The sequence below is a fragment of the Penicillium robsamsonii genome, assembly GCF_028829455.1.
Source record: "Penicillium robsamsonii strain IBT 29466 chromosome Unknown utg000003l_segment0_segment0, whole genome shotgun sequence".
In the NCBI taxonomy this organism is placed as follows: domain Eukaryota; kingdom Fungi; phylum Ascomycota; class Eurotiomycetes; order Eurotiales; family Aspergillaceae; genus Penicillium; species Penicillium robsamsonii.
The window spans coordinates 2848942-2871166 of NW_026643221.1; the positions used below are offsets into that span (position 1 = coordinate 2848942).

Consider the following 22225-nt stretch of genomic DNA (forward strand, 5'->3'; position numbering starts at 1 on the left):
ACAATGTAAAGGCCCTATTGGGCAATGGGGTTGAGGATAGAAGTGTTTGTGTTGAGAACTTCGTATGTCGTGCGTCGTTCCTCGTTGGACAAATGGCAATAGAAAAGAGCTTGGTGGTGAAAGAGAGCAGTGGGAATGGGAGAGACTGTAACGAGCAAGAAGGACGTCAGGAGCCAAGAAACCCAGGATCAGATATATCCAAACAGTCGTTCACCCAGCTGTGCAACAATAAGCGGCACCAAGATGTGTCAACGGAGGAACTTTCAAGGTTGTTGCGGATGACCGCCTTGGCCCGGTAACGAGAAGCCCACTTTCTGACGGAATAATAATCCTCCGAACCGTAGGCCCTACTGAAAGGCGGTATCTTCATTTGCCATCGACGCGCTTTGAGTACCTTCAATAATCCTAGTCTAGAATTGTTCAATAGCATTCATTCTATGGGACCCCCATTGATGAGTCGCTCCAATCTTTGAATTTATCTTGGACTATATTTAGATAACCCCCCTCACTTCCTCACCACTCCGACCGCAGTTCTTTCCTCCTACACTACGCGATCCGACTAGTCGCGAGCTTCCGATATTCTTTGTTGCACACCCAAAGACGTGTTTGAATAGCGAACGCACCTGTGCTCTGTTCGCCAAAGATAAAATATGGCTCCTGCCATCGCGTCTGATCCGGTCTCGCAGGCTGATACTCCCATGACTGACGCAAACGACGACACGGTCCCTTCGGTGCCCGTGGATAGTGCCGACGCGCAAATGACGGTATGTGAAGCTGTTCCTACTTGCTTATCTAGAATAAACTGCTGCATGGTCACCCATATCTCTCTTTACCTTTTTGTCTCATCCCGTGCTCATTTTCTTTCGCAATCTAGATGCACCGAGACACCCCAGAGTACACGGTAAAGATGCCATTGATCTACAACGCCGTGTGTTAGAGAGGGAAAGTTGCTAATTGTTTGAAAAGGACTCTGACACAAATCCCAACACCACTGAAAGCAGCGTTGCGGGCGACGCCGCTGCCGATGGACGCAGGCGCAGATCTGAGGCCAACCACCTCAGAAAAAACATCCTAAACAAGAAGCATGGGCGCCTCGATACTACGAAGGTATGGCTCATAACATAAGACATCTGACGACATCTTTGCTGATATATTATGCCTTGCAGGAGGATGATTCGATTCGCCGATTCCGATACCTTCTGGGTCTCACCGACCTGTTCCGCCACTTCATCGAGACGAATCCAAACCCTCAGATCAAGGAGATCATGGCAGAAATCGACCGACAAAATGCAGAGACGGAGGAAAAGGCGCGCAAGGGCTCTAAGCGCACTGGAGGTGCTGGAAGTGAGCGGCGCCGCAGGACCGAGCAAGAAGAAGACGCAGAGCTGCTACAAGATGAGAAGCAAGACGGCGATAGCACAACTGTCTTCCGAGAGTCGCCAGCGTTCATCCACGGTGAACTACGTGATTATCAGGTTGCGGGTCTGAACTGGCTCGTTTCGCTACACGAGAACGGTATTTCCGGTATCCTGGCCGATGAGATGGGTCTCGGCAAGACTCTGCAGACGATTTCGTTCCTAGGCTATCTACGTTACATTCGCGATATCAACGGGCCTCATTTGGTCGTCGTACCGAAGTCAACCCTGGACAACTGGAAACGAGAGTTTGCAAAGTGGACCCCGGACATCGATGTCCTGGTGCTCCAAGGTAACAAAGAAGAGCGACAGCAGTTGATCAATGAGCGCTTAGTCGAGGAGGAGTTCGATGTTTGCATCACCAGTTATGAGATGATCCTCCGCGAGAAGTCACACCTAAAGAAGTTTGCTTGGGAATACATTATCATCGACGAGGCCCATCGCATCAAAAACGAAGAATCATCGTTGTCGCAAATCATCCGTCTTTTCAACTCTCGCAATCGGCTGCTGATCACTGGTACTCCGCTGCAAAACAATCTGCATGAACTGTGGGCTTTGCTCAACTTCCTTCTTCCAGATGTCTTCGGCGATTCGGAGGCATTTGACCAGTGGTTCTCAAACCAAGATTCTGACCAAGAAACTGTGGTACAACAACTGCATCGTGTTCTACGCCCTTTCCTACTTCGACGTGTGAAGAGTGATGTCGAGAAGAGTTTGCTGCCGAAGAAAGAACTTAATCTCTACGTCCCAATGTCTGAAATGCAACGGAGGTGGTACCAGAAAATTTTGGAGAAGGATATTGACGCCGTCAACGGCGCCGCTGGGAAACGCGAGTCCAAGACCCGACTGTTGAACATCGTCATGCAACTGCGAAAGTGTTGCAACCATCCCTACCTGTTCGAGGGAGCTGAACCAGGTCCTCCGTATACGACCGACGAGCACCTTGTTTTCAACTCGGGAAAGATGGTTATTCTGGACAAACTTCTGAAACGCATGCAAGCGGATGGTAGTCGTGTTCTGATCTTCTCCCAGATGAGTCGTGTGCTGGACATCTTGGAAGATTACTGTGTGTTCAGAGACTACAACTACTGCCGTATCGATGGTACTACGGCACACGAGGATCGCATTGCTGCCATTGATGACTACAACAAACCCGGATCCGATAAATTTGTTTTCCTTCTGACCACCAGAGCGGGTGGTCTGGGTATTAACTTGACCTCCGCCGATATCGTGGTTCTCTTCGACAGTGACTGGAACCCACAAGCTGATTTGCAGGCCATGGACCGAGCCCACCGCATTGGTCAAACCAAGCAGGTCAAGGTTTTCCGATTTATCACAGAGCATGCCATTGAAGAGAAGGTTCTGGAGCGAGCAGCTCAGAAACTGCGCCTGGATCAGCTTGTCATTCAACAAGGTCGTTCTGGACAGCAGGCTAGCAAAGCAACTTCGAAAGACGACCTCCTTGGCATGATTCAGCACGGTGCTGCCGAAGTATTCAACACCAAAGGCGGCGATGCAACCGAGAAATCCGAAGATGAAGATATCGAGACTATCCTGCGTAAAGGTGAAGAACGAACTGCGGAGCTCAGCAAAAAGTATGAAACCCTCGGCATTGATGACTTGCAGAAGTTCTCCTCTGAGAGTGCATATGAATGGAACGGCAAAGATTTCACAGAGCGGAAGAAGGATATTGGCATCAGTTGGATCAACCCAGCCAAGCGTGAGCGCAAAGAGCAATTCTATTCCATCGACAAATACTACCGCCAAGCCCTGGCCACTGGAGGCCGAACTGCCGATACAAAGCCCAAGGTCCCACGTGCTCCTAAACAAATCACTGTCCACGACTGGCAGTTCTTCCCTCCTGGTCTCCACGAGCTCCAAGAGAAGGAGACGGCATATTTCCACAAGGAAATTGGTTACAAGGCTCAATTGCCCGATGGCCCCGAAGAGGAGCTTAGTGAGCGAGAGGCCGAGCGGGACCTTGAACAGCAGGAGATTGATAACTCCGTCCCGCTCACTGAAGAGGAGCAGGCCGAGAAAGCTCGCATGTCAGAAGAAGGTTTTGCAACCTGGAACCGACGTGATTTCCAGCAATTTATCAATGGATCTGCCAAGTTTGGTCGCACCGACTACAAGGGTATTGCTACTGAGGTGGATAGCAAGGAGCCTAATGAGATTAAGGAATATGCTGAAGTCTTCTGGCGTCGATACACCGAGATCCAGGACTATCCTAAGTACCTCCGAGTCATCGACCAGGGTGAGGAGAAGGTGCGGAAGATGGATCACCAGCGGAAGATGCTCCGCAAGAAGTTGGAGATGTACCGCGTGCCACTTCAGCAACTCAAGATTAACTACACTGTGTCCACCACCAACAAAAAGGTCTACACTGAGGATGAAGACCGATTCTTGTTAATCATGCTAGACAAGTATGGAGTCGAGGGCGAGAATTTGTATGAACTCATCCGCGACGAGATTCGTGAATCGCCTCTGTTCCGATTCGATTTCTTCATGCTCAGTCGTACGCCCGTGGAAATTGGTCGTCGCTGCACTACTCTGCTGAACACTGTGGCGAAGGAATTCGAGTCCAGTGAGGGCAAAGGCCGCGGTCGTGATCGTGATGAGGAGGAAGAGTTGGAAGAAGCGCCTCCTGCCAAGAAGAAGGCCAAGAATGGAGCTGCTGTAAGTTTTGTCTCATCGATTATCTGTTATTTTCGTTCTAATTTTTTTTTCCAGCCGACTAAACAGGGCAAGGCCACCAAGGGTGGTAGCAAGACTGCTTCTGCGGCCAGTTCCCGAGCTCCCAGTGCTGCTGCAACCAAGTCTAAGACTCGCAAGAGGTAATCATGTGGATTGATCCACGAGTGTGTACGTTCCCAGTTTGCTATGGTTATTGGTGATTTGGGTATTGGGGCGGTTTTGTGATCGGCGCAGATGATTTAATGTATTTTTGTAATTGAAATAGAGTTATATGTTTTACCAAAGGCTTATCATATATCCCTGTATACGTTGACTACGTGTACAGACCGGAGTCCGTATCACCGTGCAGATCGGATACCACCTGCCATCACGCTAAAACAACACTAACCCAAGTCATCCGCAATGACGAAATGCAGGTTTCTACCTAGACTTATCCAACTAGCAAATGACCAGCCTCTTCACTAGGCATCGAAATATTAAAAATCCATGACGGCGCCTGTTTCAAACAACCAGCTCATTGCATGATCATATCCCAGCATAAATACCTAGGGAGACCCCAAGCTCTAACCATCCATCTTCAAACATCTCAAATCAAAATATCCAACCCCCACCATGACGACTAAAATCAAGCTGGTCGCGAACCCGCACTACCAAAAGTCCGGCACGAAGTCGTACTTGCACGCCATGCGCAAGTACCGCTTCAGCCCAACTAAGGGTGGCCCGTATTTCCTCGGTATCACAATGGTACAAACTGGCCGACAATTCACTAATAAGCCCGTGGGAGGCCGTGCTCGGTTGCAGCAGGTACTGCAGAAAAAGAGCGCTGTTAGCGATGAGGTTGGCCAAGTGGATGCCCACGATGTGCAGAATGACTCAATGTATCTTGCAGAAGTCGGTATTGGCACGCCCGAGCAGAAGCTCAGGTTGGACTTTGATACTGGGTCTGCGGATCTGTGGGTAAGCATATCTCTTTCCCGGGGTCGTTTTCCTCCATGTGATGTGACTGTTGCTAAGATTATCTAGGTCTGGTCCACGGAGTTATCATCTAAGACTTTATCGGAGAACAAGAACCATACAATCTTCGATCCAACCAAATCAAGCACATTCAAAGAGAAAGGAGGGTCGACATGGCAGATTAAGTACGGCGATGGCTCTTCTGCCTCTGGCACGGTCGGCAACGATAATGTCAATATTGGTGGGCTGGTAGTCAAAGGGCAGGCTGTTGAAGTCGCTGATATATTATCCGCACAGTTTGCACAAGGTACTGGAGATGGGCTGCTAGGGTTAGCGTTCGGGAATATCAATACTGTTAAGCCCGAGACTGTGAGCACGCCTGTGGAGAATATGATTTCGCAGGCCGACATCCCGAAGTCGGCTGAAATCTTCACCGCGAAGTTAGGGTCATGGCGAGATTCCGATGAGCCGGATAAGGGCGAGTCGTTCTATACTTTTGGTTATATTGATCAGGACACTGTGAATGCTGCTGAGGCGGAGATCTACTACACGCCAGTCGATATCAGTCAGGGATTCTGGATGTTCGATTCTGCCTCGGCGACGGTGAATGGGAAGCCCATTTCTCGGGCTGGAAATAAGGCTATTGCTGATACGGGGACTACTCTGGCACTGGTGGATGATGAAACTTGTCAGGCCATTTATGATGCCATCCCCGGAGCAGAGTATGACGATGGCAGCCAAGGATGGATCTATCCATCTAACACATCGGCTGATAAGTTGCCTGTTATATCTTTTGCTGTTGGTGATAAGCATTTTGTTGTGCAGAAGGAAGATCTAGGCTTTGCTGAGGCTAAGTCTGGTTATGTCTATGGAGGCATCCAAAGTCGTGGTACTATGACCATGGATATTCTAGGTGATACCTTCCTGAAGGCTATCTATGCAGTGAGTGATGTATTATTTTGGGAGCTTACAATCGCATGAGCTAATCTGATACTTAGGTCTTCGACGTTGGCAATCTTCGTTTCGGTGCTGTGCAGCGAAAGGAGCTGCATCAGAATCTCTCTGTGCCTTCTGAGTCTACCTAGACATATGCATCATGTGATATTTGGCGTAGGACTTGCTTATAATATACACTCGGACATTCCAGATGTTTATATACTACAAAAGAAATATGCCGCAATGTGAATAGAGAAATATGCTACAATCCACTAATAAAACACAATTCCCACCACCACTAAGTGTAAAACGCCTTCATATACATACTCGAATCATATTATCACAGGTCTGCCCATCTGATGATGGGCTTGATAACCTGCAGGAATTATACATGTTAGCTTGTCTCATTGAAACATTGATTTCGAAGCACTCACACTTCCAGAGTGCAAATCTGCCAGGGCTTGCTCAAGGGAATCCGGGGCGTAGATCTTAGCAAGCTTATCAACCGGGAATTTCCCTTGCTTGTATAGATCAATCAGTTGCGGAACAATCTGGACAATGACGAAAAATTAGTCCCGACTCAAGCGATTGTCAAAAAGAAAAGCCTCACCACAGCAGGATCTGCACAGCCCTCAATCACACCAACAATACGCTTGCAAGCCATCATAAGTGCCAAAGGATCGATGTTGAGGGATGAACCAGCACGAGCCACACCAACAATAGCCAGGATACCTTCATGGCCCAAAGCTTTGACCGCAGCCTCCAGCAGAGGGACTACACCCGTAGTGTCGAGAATACAGTCAACGCCATCCGGGAAGATATCCAAAAGGCCCTGTGCAAGGTCCGATACACTCTTCGTATTCAACGTATGCGATGCACCAAGCGACTTCGCCAGCTCGAGCTTCGCATCAACAACATCAACCGCGATAACTGTTTCAACCCCTTGAGATCGGGCAGCCATCATAGCCGCCAACCCAACAGCGCCCATACCAAGGACAGCAAAGCGACTTGTCGGTTGAGGCTTGAGGACATTGAAGACGGTGCCAGCACCAGTGAGATATCCACATCCAAGAGGAACAAGGACCGCCATGTCTTCGACCGTGATTCCAGATCCTGGAGGGGACTTGACGACCGACCTCTCGTCAACCACAGCCAGCTTGCTCATGGAGGACTGACCAAAGAATTGGCCGCGGATTGGGCCCTTTCCATCAGGGAAAGATATAGGTGACTCGGCAGCGCTGAGACCTCGAGCACCGGCGAAGTTAATGGTTGTTATCTGACTACAGAATCCGTTTCGACCTTTGCTGCAGGGGCTGCATGATTCCCCACGGCAGGAGCTGAAGCTTAGGAAGACAAGGTCGCCTTCCTGCAGGGACTTATCTTTAACACCACTACCGACGCGGCGGACGATTCCGGCGCCCTCGTGGCCTAGTACGGCGGGATAGTCACCGACGGGGATTGCGCCTTGTTGGACGACGATGTCCTAGGGTATTTTGTTGGTCTCGTTAGAGTTCAGGGAATGAATGACACGTACTGTGTGACAAAGGCCGGTATATTTCATTTCAACCAAGACTTCATTCGCTCTGACTTCATCAAGCACAACATCTTGAAGGACAAAAGGAGCTCCTGGCTTTTCAACCACGAATGCTGTGGTTGGGATCTGCTTTAGTGGGATCATGGGGATCTGCAAGGATCTTCCTCTAGAGTGATAGATATAATGTAAAGGCAAAGACACAATTGACCAAGGGGAACTGACTTCTTAAGTCAAAATGTTGCGGGTCTTCCCCCGCAGATCCGGTCCCCCACACTTCGGCGACGAGTTTCGGTATGTCAGTTTTTGTATAATTTATTCTCTGATTGAATGAAACGTCGGTCTTCAAAAGAGAGAATTGCTTGGATTCCCCATTGTGTTAACCCTAATTCGGAAGAGAGAACTTCAAACTAAAAACTCCAATTATATGTGCTATTGTACAAAGATGTAGTGTAAATGCTAGAATACATAGTTATTACAGTCAATTACCACATTTTCTCCTTTCCCATGTTCTTTTCCATATTCTTTTCCTTCTTGACAATCTCACCCAAAGTTATGGGAGTGCGCAGGAACTTCTCCATCAGTAGCGCGGCGGCGACACTCACATTCAGACTGTCGATGCGGGCAGGATCCGACTCAACGCCTAGAATGGAACTATGCCGGGCGCCTGGAATGCTGACGATTGCATCTGCATGCGATTTGATATGCGAGCTCAATCCAGTGGCCTCACTGCCCATCATGATAACACTAGGCGCAGTTGTGATGAGCAATTTGGTCCCGCTTTGATCACTGTCCGCTGAGATATGATCCAAAGTCACAGAGCCGGGAATTGGTGCATCTGCAGCATAGAATCGCCACCCGTTCTGCTGGGACCGCTGAATAAAATCAACCTCATTCTTCACGTGAAGAATAGGCATATTCTCGGCTGCACCGGCAGAACATTTGATGGTGATGGGAGACAATGGTGCGGAGTTGCGACCGGCTAGAACAATTGCATCGACACCCAGGAAATAGGATGAACGGATGATGGCACCCATATTGCCGGTATCGACCACTCCATCCAATAGTAAGACAATTGGGTATCGATGGCCCTGTTCGGTTTCTTGCGGGGATGGAGAAGGGTGATGGATTCGGATACGATCATCGGTGCCATTTACCGCGGCTTCTTCCCGGGTTTGTGGCGCAAGCTCCGTCCGGAAATACTCCTCGGATATAGATGGAACAGCCTGCAGGCCACGCACAGGTAGTTTTGGCAAAGGGGATGCCTCCAAAATGCACCCATTGTGAGGCCGCCCACCACTCATCTTGTCCATAAGCCGATCCCATCCTGCAAATGCCATTTTCACTGTAATGTTCTTTGACAGTGCCAGTTTGCGGATTGTCATCTTGGCTGCGCTTAGCTCTTCATCCGTGCTCTGGTAGATATAAAGTTTGTATAGTTGACGTCGACTGCAGCGCAGTGCCGCCTCTACGGCACTTGTGCCATAAATGAACTCAGATGCCGGTGTAGTGTAGGGAATTGTGTCGGGTACTTTCACGTTGTCCTTCACCCGCTCTGGCATGCTGTTGGTGACCCGATGAGCTCGAGGTCTCGCTGGCTCCTTCTCCCGTGGTTCATCCGTTGAAGGCCTTCCCCGTCCCGATTGTGTGAATAGACTGTCTTGTGTGCGCGATTGGAATCGTGACTGGAATCGTGATTGATGTTCACGAGGAAGTCCTCGGAAATCACCAGAGCGAATGAACTCATCTTCATCGAACTCGAACTTTTCTTCCTTTCGGCTGTGCCTTGGGGATTGAGAGCTGTCATTCCATGTCGATTGTCGGCGGCCATGGTCTTTGCGACCTAAACCGTCCGATGTCCAGTTTTTTTTTGCTCCGTATTCTCGATCACCCTGGCCGTAGTTGCGATGAGCACCGGTGTTTGACTTCTCGGGATTTTGTTCTCCATACTGTCGCGCTCCATATGGTCGATGCTCATTGAAGTTGGATTGGCCTGATCTTTCGTATTTTTGCTGTCCGTATTGTCGCCCTCCATTTGTTTGACCTTCATTGAAATTGGATTCACCTGATCTCCTGTGTTTTCGCGCTCCGTATTGCCCCTCGTATTGTCGTTCGCGTTTAGGAAACCGAGACTCGTTGCCGCGGCGGTCCTCTCTGTCCGCATCTGCCGACTGAGATCTGCGAATTCCCTCCCCAATCGCTGAATTCAACGATGCATGTCGAATCGCCAAGACTGTAGAATGCGAGGAACTGATCACTCTTGAAAGACCATTTAAGCCCGTTTTTGAGATAGTACTGAGCATCGCGACGAAGTTCCGGTCTTCGCAGGATCCGTTCCGCACTGGAGAACTTCGATATCGAATTGCGCGATAAGTCTCCACGCGTCGCCGTACTTATCGTTATCGCATCGAAACGCGTATCTAGGTAGCGCGATCTCCGTATGCGATTCAAGTCCTTTGACTTCGACTTTCTTCTTCTCTCAATCTTGATCTTCATTCATTCTTTTCCTTCTCCGTCATTTCAAACTCATCTTTCCTTTGAGCATCCAATCAAGTCAAAAAGTTGCTTGGCTATCCATTGTAATCCTCAACCACAACGTCGATCCCATACCCATTTCACAGCTCAGCTTCACCTCAGTTGGCTTCTCCGATCTTCATTTGTAGGAGCCGCATGTGCGGTTCCTACAGCTTCATGATCATCTTCTGATTCTCCACGTGATCAGGAAATCATCATGCCTCAATCTAGAGACGGTTCTCCAAATCCCAATGATCCTCATGCGATGGCTGCGCAATTGCTAGCGCAGTTCCAGAGAACATCCTCCAATACGACTCCCATCATTCAGCCGAAGGCTTCCGAAAATGCCCTTCAGCCAGTGCAACAGATCACTGGAAACTCAAAAGCATCAACAATGTCTTTTGAGATCATTGTTCCAGTGGTTAATAACCCTGAGGACTATGAGTATTTGCCTGGCCATTTCGAAGTTCGTCGTATTCTGGCAGTCGATATGCACGAGCCAAAGCTCATTGTCAGACTCAAAAGTGGTGAACTTCAAACTGTAAGTGAACACAATCAATCAATCCCAAGCTCCATTCAGTTGACCATAGTTTTCACTAGATGACCATTGGTGAATTGAAAAGCCTGACGAACGGACCAGAGGCTTTGTGTGATTTCAACCGTGACTCACAGAGCCCCGATCCCCTGGCAATGGGCCACGAACCCATTTCACATATCATTTACTCAGGCGGAGATGGCCCAGCAGACTACGACTCAGATATGGATTGGGGAATTGCACGACGTCGCCAACAGCGTGGACCACCAATCTCATACGATCATTTCTTTCGCACTGGGGATGAAGATGAAGACGACGACGATCAAAGCCGCGATGATACCAGTAGCGTGCACACTGAAGACTCGGAGTCTAGTGATGAAGATGACAATGCTCCTCCAACCAAACGCCGCCACCTGAGGAGAGGTGTACAGAAGAAGAGCCGAAAGCAACGTACTCGCGAATGGTCTAAAGAATCTTCTGCCTCCGGCACAGGAAAACGAACGTCATCTCGCCTGCGACAGACCCGTCGACGCAACATGAAAGAGAAACTTGAAGATGACGAATATTCCGAGCGCGAAGTTGAACAGCCCAAGCAACAAAAGTTCTCTGGTGCGAGGGAGCAGTTCCGTGAACTACCACCTGACAATGATTTCAGACTGTTCCACTCCCAGTCATGTGCTCAATGCGGCCATGAAGATCATGACCCCGAAAAAGGATCGTTGGTATTCTGTCAAGGTTGTACAGTGTCGTACCATCAAGGTTGTCTTGGCGATCGAAGCAGCAGAAAGCATTTGGTCACCAAGGTTGCCGAAAGGGATTTTATTCTTCAATGCAGCCAGTGTTTGGGGATTAAGCACCAAGAGCATGATATGAAGCCTCACTTGGGCCACTGTGCTGTGTGCAGAGACGCAGGTCCCATGTCGCAACCTTTGCGAGAGACTCTTTCTTCCCAGGCCGAGCAACAATTGCGGGAAGCCAATGATGGCATAGATCCGATAACCCACGTGGAGATGTCCCGTGTCAACAATATTGACAATGTCCTCCTCAGGTGCCTTGGTGGTAGTCATGCCTGCAAGCGAGCCTTCCATATTCATCATCTTCCAGAGAAAGATTGTGTCGACATCGATCTTGTTTCCTGGCAATGCAAGGATTGCTCTAAGTGTCCTCCTGGCGCCAACCCGATCCATGTGATCGTTGCTTGGAGACCAAAGAATTCCGAAGTCAAAGTCGTTCCGCAGTTGGTCGAAATGCTCCCAGAGATCGACAAAGAATACCTCATCAAGTGGAACAACATGTCCTATTTCCGTGTGACCTGGTTGACTGGAGACTGGGTCTGGTCCAAGGCTCCCGCCAGTCAGATGAAGGCGTTCCTCAGGTCAGACAGATCCACAAAACCGATCATGACAACAGCCGAAGCTGTCCCCGAAGACAACCTGCAAGTGGACATCATCTTTGATGTGGAATATTACAACGACCCCAAATCTCAGGATGATCGAGCAAACGGTGATCTGGTTAAGCGGGCATATGTCAAATACAAAGGGTTGCCCTACGAAGATTCAGTCTGGGAAGATCCCCCAAGTCAGACCAACACAGCTCGCTGGGAGGATTTCCAGGTTGCGCTTATTGACAGGGTGCTCCGGGAGAATATCCACCCCTCAAGGGTGAACGATCTCCAGACCCGTCTCAGCCATACCCGCAGAAAGAAGTTCGACGAGAGCCTTATGCTGACCGCTCAGCCTGCCTTTGTAACCGGGGGCGAGCTCATGGAGTATCAAATGGATGGTGTGAACTGGTTGCTTTACATGTTTTTCCAGCAAAAGAACGCCATTCTTGCTGACGATATGGGCCTCGGAAAGACAATTCAGGTCATCACCATGTTCTCGGCGTTGATCGAAAAGCTGGATTGTTTCCCTTTCTTGGTTGTTGTTCCGAATGCAACTGTGCCAAACTGGCGCCGAGAGATCAAGAGCTGGTCGCCAGACGTCCGGGTTGTCACCTATTATGGCAGTTCCTTGGCTCGCGAGATGACCAGAAAGTACGAGATGTTCCACGAGAATGGTACTCTATGTTGTCATGTAGTCATCGCTTCGTACGAAAGCATGGCTGATGATGGGGCTAAGCGAGTCTTGTCTAGTGTCAACTGGGCCGGCTTGGTAGTTGATGAAGGTCAACGCCTCAAGAATGACAAGACACAGCTCTATGAGCGTCTTCGTCGCATGAAATTCGGTTTCAAGTTGTTGCTTACTGGTACACCACTTCAAAACAATATTAGAGAACTGTTCAACCTGGTCCAATTCATCGACCCAACTTACAATGCTGAGAAATTGGAGGCCCAATACGGAGGATACCTCGACAATGAACAAATTAGCGAGCTCCATGACATGATTCGGCCATGTCTCCTGCGTCGAACGAAGGCAGAGGTTTTGCCATTCCTCCCCCCGATGGTGCAAATCATCATCCCAATCTCAATGTCCGTTGTGCAGAAGAAGCTGTACAAATCGATTCTTCAAAAGAACCCGCAGCTCATCAGATCCATTTGCAAAAAGCAAACTGGGCAGTTCAAGAAAGTGGAGCGGCATAACCTGAACAATATCCTGATGCAACTGCGGAAGTGTCTTTGTCACCCGTTCATTTACAACCGCGACATTGAAGAGCAAACTCTCGACCCCGAACTTTCTCGTCAGCGTTTGGTCGAAGCATCGGGGAAGTTCCAGTTGCTGAACCTGATGCTACCGCGACTTCGGGAGCGTGGACACCGAGTCCTCATCTTTAGTCAATTTTTAGAGAACCTGACCATTGTTGAAGACTTCCTCACCGGGCTGGGACTCCAGTACTGTCGTCTGGATGGCAAGTTGTCCTCAAGAGAGAAACAGCAACAAATCGATCAGTTCAACGCGCCCGGTTCTCCGTTCTTTGCCTTCTTGCTTTCGACGCGGTCGGGTGGTGTTGGAATCAATCTTGCCACTGCCGATACAGTCATCATCATGGATCCTGATTTCAATCCAAAGCAGGACATGCAGGCTCTGTCGCGTGCCCATCGTATCGGGCAAAAGAATACAGTTCTTGTGTTCCACCTGGTAGTGCGTGCGTCAGTGGAAGAAAAGATCATGCAAAAGGGTAAAACCAAGATGGCGCTGGATCATGTACTTATCGATCGCATCGAGGCCGACCAGGATGGAGAAGACTTGGAGTCAATCCTCCAGCATGGTGCCCAGGCACTGTTCAATGATGATGACTCGGCGGACATCAAGTATGACAGCCAGTCGATTGACAACTTGTTGGACCGCAGCCAGGCCGAACAGGCCGATCAAATGGCCACCGAGGAAGCTTCCAACCAGAATGAGTCGGCGCAGTTCAATTTCGCCCGGGTGTGGCAAAAGGATCGCGATAGCCTCGAAGAAGTGACCGAAACTGAAGACACGCCTGTAGACCTGACGGTGTGGGAGCAGATTCTGCAGGAACGTGAACGTGAAGCACAAGAGGAGGCCAGCCGTCAAGCGGAAGGTCTTGGTCGCGGTAAAAGAAAGCGTGGTGCACCCCGTTACAATACCACCATTGAAGGAGTCGACGACGATGAGAATCCTAGTCCCTTTCGACAGCCGCATACCAAGACGCGAAAGCGTACCGACGATAACGACTATGAGTTCCGACAGCCAGAGGACGATGGCGAGGAAAGTGAATCCAACGCCGACGCCGTAGCTGAGCCAATGGACATTGCAGATGATGGCGACACGACTCTGTCCGATCCCCGGGTTGATCCAAATGAAGCACCCACTCCTCTTGTTCTTGCACGTATCGCGGAGGCAGAGCAGCGAGGTAAGAACTTCTTCATTTTCCATTCACATTCTAATTACTACTTGTTCTATCTGATTACAACCCCCACCCCCTCACTCCTTATTACAGGCATAAAGAGACAGTTTGCTAACATACATGATTCCACAGCTGCGCGCGCATTCCGCCGCGTTGATTCGCCGCCCCCACCACCACCAATGGGCACCTTCGACGGCGCCCAAGATGATATTATATCTTGTGTGGCGTGCCAACACCGCCACGTCGCGGGGCGTTGCCCGCTCCGTCACGCCGGTGTCGAGTTCTGCGGCCTGTGTGGCCTGGCGCACTGGGGGGGCCACCGGGTCTGCCCCCACCTGCAGTCCAGGCTGCAGGTCAGCCGCATGCTCGAGGCTCTGGAGAAGAGCGTGGAGGCCCCCGCCCTCATCATGGGGGCGAAGAGATACCTGCAGGGTATCTTGAAGTCGGTTGCGCGCAGTGAACGCAACCGCAAGAAGAACTCTCTCGCGGCTCCGGTGGAGCCTCGGATTTCCCTCACCTCGCCCTCACTGGGCGGGGTGAGCGCCGCCTCTGTCAACTCAATGACAGAGGCGGATGCTGAGTCGTAAGACTCAACTCAAGTCTTTCTTCCTGCCACCCCAGCGGGCGGGTGCCCCCGCTGGGGTGACATCTGATCACTAAGTGATCACGGTGTGAGAGGAGCTTCAGCTCCTCTCTTCATGCTTCTTGCAGTTTGTTTGTTTTTTGTTTGTACAAAGTCGCATTGGGAGGAGTTCGGTTTCTTTTTTGAAAAAAAAAAAAGGAAGGGGGGGGCGTTCTGGGCATTGGGAGCGAAAGATACCCAGCTTGTTTTGTTAGATTCAATTGATCAGTATGATTACAGTGTTCTTTGATATGCGATGGCAAGTAACCAGCATAGATATTCGGTCTTGTTATCCATGTCTGTTTGTTTCTATCGACTTTTCAGCAAACAGTTTAGTATACAGTATTCATGCAGGTAGTACATGACCAGAAAGCAATCCAAATCAGGCAAACATCTTTGAAGCTGCTACACAATATTCCAGCAAAACCTCACTATGCAATCCAAGAGATTGTTAGTGACATGACTAGTAACAAACCAATATTTAAAGAAACAAAGACGGGCATACGGACATCTTTCTTCATCACTCCCTCCACACCTCTCCATTCCCCCCATCATTCAAGCAATTTCATCAAACCAGGTTCACAACATAGATCTCCCTAACGAACGTCATCAGCGTAGGCACCGCCTAAAGCAGGAGCGCACAGAGATGAAGCAAGACCCCACTTCTACTTCACATGTGATGGCCAAAACCACACAGGAGTTTGAGCAGCCTAGCATCCCAGGAAACATCCTTCATCAAGTTAGAGACGCCCCGGTCAAAAAGCCAGATGATCATAAACAAGGTCGGTCTGCGAAACTACGAAAAAGCTATTGCCCCTATGATGAATAGATTAACAGCTATATCAATAATGTAGCGAAAGAGTCGTTGATCAAGGTCGAGAAGCATGACCCTGATTTGATACCTGGTCTTCAAGACAAGAAGGCAGCTATTAGTGACGATCAGAAACCATCCTCCGAGGATATTGATATACACTTGAAACCCAAAATTGATCCAACTAAACCATCGATCACGGTTGAGAATGGTGGCTCTGATTTGATACATGGTCTTCAAGATCAAAAGGCAGCCACTGAACTCAACCAGAAACCATCCTCCAAAGATATTGAGATGCCGTTGGCCCCTGGTATTGACCTAGTAGAGCCGCCAACCAAGGTTGAAAAGGCTGGTCCTGATTTGGCAGTTAGCATTAGTGAACGGAAGGTCATTACTAGTATTAAACAAGACCCATCTTGCGAGGACACTAAGATGCCCCTGGCGTACCAGAATCTATCCGGGGAATTTGCACAGTTGGACCGGGAGAAGGCAGATAGAGTCAAGTTGAGCCAACGAGAATATCGACAGAAAAACGCAGAGACACGACGAGAATACTACCGAAACAACGCAGACAGTATAAGGGTGAGCCAACGAGGATATCGAAAGAAGAACGCAGACCGAATGAAGGCAAGAGATCGAAAATACCGGCAGAAGAACGCAGAGAAGATCAAGTCGAGAAGACAAGAACGGAAGCGTGAGATAAAAGAAAGTCTGCCAGTACCAAAATAAGATGCCGAGGCTCAGCTAGAGGAACTCAAGCAAGAAAGCTAGGTCGAGCAAGAGAGCCAGGTCAAACAAGAGAGCTGGGTCAAGCAAGAGGCCTAGCTGTCGAGTTCCTGAGATGAGCAGTAGGGGTGGAACATACCATGGGCCAAGGTCGCCAGAATAGCCTTGGCAGAATTGCAGCTGATGAAAATTGTCATTTGTTTTTTGCTTCTATGGAAGGTTTATCTGGTTTCAATTTTATGCTGGATTTGGTGGATTTACTAGTTGCAAAGGTGTTCCAACTTTGGAAGGCGAGGCTGTTGGCTTGGACGGTCGAGTTAGGTCAAGCCAAGTCACGGGATTTTGACCTAAGCCGCATGTGATCCCCTAAGGCTTGCAGGGCTTACGTGATTAATGCCTAAGGCAGAGAGGCACTTGCCAAGTATGTGCCGGGGATTCGCTAGGACGTGGATTATGTAATTTTAGTCTACTTGACCGCACTTAGATATAACCAATGACAACCATGCGATTCTCTTAGTATCTCACGCAATTGTCAACGACATCCGACACAACAGGAAAGCGGAAGAGCACCGAAGGATATTTGTTATGTTGTTATGTTGTTTTGCTTTTTATGCATTTCTTTGCTTGATTTGTATTTTATGGCTCTAAATATCTTTACCTGTTTGGGTTATTTACAAAATGAGTGGATTGTGGTGGCAGCCGCCTGAAAGCACTTTGTCCTCTTTTCAAGCAAGTAATCCAAGTTTTCCTTGATGTAAGAGAGCAATGACTACATAAGTCTCCCATGATATTTCAAACAAGTTAGCCCTAGAGGTGATATAGTTGAATAAGGAGTCTAAAATATTGTTGGAATGAGTCGCACGGGGTCGAATCTTGGAAGAGGTATCCCTAGGAGAAAATATTAACTTACTTAGACATTGACAACTAGGAGACAATATTATTATGTCATTCTCTCAGAGTATGCAAGACTTTGGTATGTGTGTATCAGTGTATTCTCCTTGTCGCAATCTCTATCGGACAGAATACAGAGGACAATGACTATCTAGAAGCCTTAAACAACATGCATAGCATTGGTATCTGATATAATCGGATTTGAAGACATGGAAGATGGAGAAGCAGCATGGAAGGTCAAATTTAGAATCGGACTAGGTATGTTCTACAGGCAGCCGCTCAACCCTGCCAAGGCACATGTTCACGGTGTCTTTACAAGCTACAAGGGTCCCCGAATGATACACATCTTATTCCTGTCTTTCAGTATTTCATTCCTACGCCATTTGAGAATTTTCTGCTCTTTAATATACAGAGAAACAATGTCTCCATATCACCTTCGTGCAACGCTGTACCTTCATTGCCCGATCTGCTAAACTAGGTTGTCTTTGTCCCGGGGAACTTATTGTGAGATTCAAGACAGATGGACTCCCATTGTGTAGCCAAGTGTACGCAGGATAGTCTAATTCATTGTGTGGATTTAGCTCATATATCTCTTTGATATGTAGATAATTAGCATAGTCAAGCTTCATACCCAGTTGATCCTTTCTAATATATGAGATTGTGTTTCCCAAGACTTCAGTTTATGGTCACATTTTCTCTTCCTCCCAATTCGATTGTCGTTTGTCTCCAGGGCTGTCACCTGTCACATGCCTTCCTCTTCTGTTGCTTGTCACCTTGTCACCTATCCCATAACCCTCTTCTCCCACAAGCGTCTTCTTTCCCTCTCCCCCTCCCACCCACAACCTTTCTTCATCACACAGAGCATTCTTATTGCACAATCCTATCTTCATTATCTCATTTTTACCTTTACTGAGATATACCTTTTGTCGATATGGCGACTGCTGGTCGCCCTGGATTCTTTTGTACCCGCCCTGATGGGACCCTCACCCCACTGGTAGCCATCGATGAGTTGCCCACCAACGTCACCATCCGTGGTGTCTCTCGCACCCTCAATGCTGGAGAGACTCAGGGTATGACCAGCTGTGGCCTGGCTACCCAACGTTCTGAGCCTTGGTGTGTTGATGGGGTCACCCAATCCTCTGAAGGTGAGGCTGGGAAGTGGCCTCATCGTGATATGCACAGCCTTTTGCTGCAAATTATCACCAATAACAACGTTCCTGATCCCATGCGGGTTTCTGCTCAGGCTATCCTGTTTCAGGGAATTGACCGCCACGGCCTTACCGGCGATGGCACTCCTGCCGGTGGACTGTCCCCAATTGCGCCAACCTTCTATGCCAAGAACCCTCAGATGGGCAATAAGCATGTATGGCTGAGTGCTCCTAGCGTATTATGGCTCATGATATTAACTCTTTCCACACAGGCCTCAAGCACCAAGAAGGAGTATTGTTCGTATTGGATCCGTCACGGTGAATGCGACTACTTGCAGCAAGGTAAGCCAACTGGATGCCCGAGACCCTATGAGGTCTTGCTGACACTGTGTCACATAGGATGCCTTTACAAGCATGAAATGCCCGTCGACTTGAGCATGATTGAAAAACTTGGCCTGCGCGACATTCCCCGCTGGTACCGCGAGAAGTACAACGTTGCGAGTCTTTTGCATCCAAGCCAGGCGCGCCCTCAGCTCACAATTGCTGATCAGCCACCCATGCGCGCCCTGCCATCGCCTGACTCAATCACCGAGAGCTGCGCTAGCAAGGTCTCTACCATCAATGCGAACCCAAAGGTTAACAAGTCTCTATCTCAGTTCAACAAATCTCCTCCCCGTGGACCAGCCAACCGTGGAAACCTCAGCGGTTTTGGCAATCACCACCAGCATCGTGGCGGCCGCCATGGCAACAACTGGAAAGGCACCCACCGCGGTGGCCGTAACCGCAACACGGGCTATGTTCGTCCAAGCATCAGCGGCGAGCATGATGGTGAGCGCAGCGGCGAGTGTTCCCCCGGCATGGGATCTCCCCGACCCGCATTTGATTATGAAGCTCATGGATTTGGTGGTAACAAAGTTTGCACCCCAACCACCCCAGCCGCTGTTCTGGTCACTGTTCCGATGACTGCCTCGACTACCGGTCATATTGGCACTCCCATGGCTGCCCATCAATCTTTGTTGGATGACGGTAAATCCCGCAACCGGAATGCCTACTGGCCAGTCAATGAGCTGACCGAATGTAACGAAGGTGTCTTTGAAAATACTTCTACTTCGAACAAGCCGGTTGGGCCCCGTCACCATCAGCCTTTTCACCTTTACCCGCACAGCTCAGTCACTTCTTCCGATGGCGGTGCCATGCTCCCCGCCATGAGCTACGATTCGTCCTTCGGCGCATTCACTCAGGCTGAAATGTCTGCTCGCAAGCAGTCAGTTTCGAACAACTCTCAGAGCACCGTCCAGATCAGCTATGGACCTTCGTCTCCTCACCTTGGAGATCTTCATATCGCTGACAACATCCCTCTCAACTCGGCCGAAACTCGTGTCACTTGGGGCCCCATTGGAGGTCCCATTCTAAAGCGTACTTCACCGCCAACTGAGAACTTTGCGCAGTTGTTTGGACCTTACTCCAACACCCCCCACAGCAACTAGTTGGGTCGTTTCGAGACCTTTCACTCAGGCGTGTCTGGCCTGGAGTGGTATTCATGGATTCCCTACATGATACCACTCGCTGATCATTTCCATCTTTCTTTCGTGCATTTATGAGATCTGGTGCATCGACATGACTTCCTTTCGATGCCAACCTACCAGATAAATATGCCATATGATACCACATACTATACTCCAAGCACGAAAGATGGTCCAGACATGCAAGATGGCAATACATGGGTGAGAGATGGGAGGTAGTTGTTGATGGGATTTTTTTTTATTTCAAGGTGCTTTGTTTTTTTGTGCTTTTTGTGCTTTTTTTCGGTGTTTTGCTCGGGATTGGGATGTTGATATCGTTGATATGCGTTGACGATATGGAACAATATGTGCCCATATGGAGTTGTTATTTTCCTTTGTGATTTTCCTTTGTGATTTTTTTCGTTTCTAGAACTGCAGCAAGGGATTGTCTCATCTGTTATGGATAGGATGTCGTTGTTGGTTCGAGTACAGATCAGACGAAGTCAGCTGATGACTCCGGGGTCGCAGTCCACAAGTTGGTTCTGTGTACTACATCATTTGCTTGGCAGATATCACAAATAAATGCGTTGTTTATTTCCTAGTGCTTTCCAAATATTTAGTGGTATCTACGTACTTGTGAGCATTGAAATAAAGCTCCGTAGAAAATAGTATACTCGTAAGCCATAGGCACACTACGAGATGGAATGGAGTAACAGCGAGCCGCCAATGCATGGAATAAAATGACTATAGTACATTCGAAAGAAAAGATGCCAAAAATCCTAAAATATGCGCCCGCGCCTCGCAAATGTCTGACAACAGCTTCTCAAACACACCCAATATACAGTTGACGAACATCAATTACCGGCGAGCCACCTTTTTCCGCGCACCAACCTTGACAGCAACCCGTTCCCGCTCTTCGGTAGCCTTGGCCTGGAGAGCAGGGTTGAGTGAGGGCAGAGACTTGATAGCATCCGAGACAACCGTATTACCGTCCACAAGAGCAGCTCGCGTCTCCTCGGCAGATAGACGCTCCTTGCGCCGCGCGGCCAACTGACTCCGACGGGCCTCGGTCATGTTCCAGTGTTCGGGGAATTGAAGTCTGGTCTTGTACTTGTGGTGGCGGAGGTCGAGGGGAATATCGGCGAAGGAGTCACCTTCCTTGGCCTCCTTGATCATCGAGTTAACGACATCTGTCAGGTAGCGCTTGTTCTGGGCACGTGAGCCGAACTTATCGCTCGACATGCGGATGACATCGGTCTGCGGGTTGTATCGCACACCAGCCAGCTTGAGGAATGTTTGGCGCTGGGCTTCGGTGAGGTACTTGGGAGTCAGATCTTGGGATGCAAGCTCCACAACGACCTTGGGCTCGGCCGGGTGCTGTTCGCCCATGTAGGTAGTGTAGCGGAAGCGGAGGATGTGGGTAGGGGGAGGCAGGGTGAATGGTTGAGCGAGCTCTACAGTTCAACGTTAGTGGATGGGAAATGTAGTCTCGATGAGCAATTGATCTTACTGCTCAGCATTGGCATGTCCCATGCTGTGAGACGGGCATATTCTCTCATTTCACGGTGCAATTCCATCTCTGCGTGTGCCATGGACGTGATTTCGTCATCATTGATTTCCTCGTCTCCATCCTCGAGTATGTTGACCAACTCGTCAGGCTCGTCCTCGGCCCAGAAACCAGCCCTGCGAGGGCGAATTTCTTCGAATCGGAGATCCTCCTCCTTATCAATTTGCATCATGCTTCTCTCGAGTTCTTCGAATGCCGCGGCGCGCTTCTGGGGGTCGTTGAATTCGGCTACCATACGGGTGTTCTCTTCGTCGAATGCCGCGCGCTCCTCGGGAGACATCAGATCGTACATTGATCGCTGCTCCGTGGTCAGGAGATCGACTGAGTACTCGGGCATTGGGGGGAAATCTTCCGCTCTGAGTTCCTTTGGCGGAGGAGGAATCACGGGGTCATCCTGGACGCGATTCAGCGGCGAGGCGGAGAAGTACCGGGCAGAGGGGGCCATGAGGCCCCTCCGGACCATACGCCCAGCTGGGCGAGTCAATAACCGAGCTGCTGAAGCCATTGTTGAGGGTATAGCGTGGGTAGGGACAGGATCTCGACCACGATGTTTTCCGCTTCCACTT

At 49.4% G+C, this 22225-nt stretch overlaps 8 protein-coding genes across 8 annotated transcripts; 5 read left to right on the top strand and 3 right to left on the bottom strand.

Moving 5' to 3' along the window:
- Positions 1-650: 650 nt before the first annotated feature.
- N7447_005797 (uncharacterized protein) lies at positions 651-4256 on the top strand (the record flags this gene model as incomplete). The annotated part of the gene is made up of 4 exons (XM_057230059.1): positions 651-764; positions 967-1107; positions 1167-4094; positions 4149-4256. 4 exons carry the CDS (start codon positions 651-653, stop codon positions 4254-4256), a joined length of 3291 nt encoding a protein of 1096 aa, XP_057085149.1.
- Positions 4257-4724: 468 nt separating this feature from the next.
- Positions 4725-6151, top strand: N7447_005798 (pepsin-like aspartic protease; the record flags this gene model as incomplete). The annotated part of the gene is made up of 3 exons (XM_057230060.1): positions 4725-5069; positions 5136-6008; positions 6065-6151. 3 exons carry the CDS (start codon positions 4725-4727, stop codon positions 6149-6151), a joined length of 1305 nt encoding a protein of 434 aa, XP_057085150.1.
- A 191-nt stretch (positions 6152-6342) lies between these two features.
- On the bottom strand, positions 6343-7680 carry N7447_005799 (NAD(P)-dependent alcohol dehydrogenase; the record flags this gene model as incomplete). Its single annotated transcript, XM_057230061.1, has 4 exons — positions 6343-6378; positions 6437-6553; positions 6613-7485; positions 7537-7680. The coding sequence occupies 4 exons, from the start codon at positions 7678-7680 to the stop codon at positions 6343-6345; spliced, it is 1170 nt and encodes a 389-aa protein (XP_057085151.1).
- Positions 7681-8018: 338 nt separating this feature from the next.
- Positions 8019-10029, bottom strand: N7447_005800 (RNA methyltransferase, TrmH family; the record flags this gene model as incomplete). The annotated part of the gene is made up of 2 exons (XM_057230062.1): positions 8019-9766; positions 9792-10029. 2 exons carry the CDS (start codon positions 10027-10029, stop codon positions 8019-8021), a joined length of 1986 nt encoding a protein of 661 aa, XP_057085152.1.
- Positions 10030-10264: 235 nt separating this feature from the next.
- N7447_005801 (uncharacterized protein) lies at positions 10265-14979 on the top strand (the record flags this gene model as incomplete). The annotated part of the gene is made up of 3 exons (XM_057230063.1): positions 10265-10588; positions 10648-14398; positions 14525-14979. The coding sequence occupies 3 exons, from the start codon at positions 10265-10267 to the stop codon at positions 14977-14979; spliced, it is 4530 nt and encodes a 1509-aa protein (XP_057085153.1).
- Positions 14980-15693: 714 nt separating this feature from the next.
- On the top strand, positions 15694-16554 carry N7447_005802 (uncharacterized protein; the record flags this gene model as incomplete). The annotated part of the gene is made up of 2 exons (XM_057230064.1): positions 15694-15796; positions 15869-16554. 2 exons carry the CDS (start codon positions 15694-15696, stop codon positions 16552-16554), a joined length of 789 nt encoding a protein of 262 aa, XP_057085154.1.
- A 1819-nt stretch (positions 16555-18373) lies between these two features.
- N7447_005803 (uncharacterized protein) lies at positions 18374-20077 on the top strand (the record flags this gene model as incomplete). The annotated part of the gene is made up of 3 exons (XM_057230065.1): positions 18374-18805; positions 18863-18932; positions 18990-20077. 3 exons carry the CDS (start codon positions 18374-18376, stop codon positions 20075-20077), a joined length of 1590 nt encoding a protein of 529 aa, XP_057085155.1.
- Positions 20078-20950: 873 nt separating this feature from the next.
- Positions 20951-22164, bottom strand: N7447_005804 (mitochondrial 37S ribosomal protein mS35; the record flags this gene model as incomplete). Its single annotated transcript, XM_057230066.1, has 2 exons — positions 20951-21546; positions 21603-22164. The coding sequence occupies 2 exons, from the start codon at positions 22162-22164 to the stop codon at positions 20951-20953; spliced, it is 1158 nt and encodes a 385-aa protein (XP_057085156.1).
- Between the last annotated feature and the right edge of the window lie 61 nt (positions 22165-22225).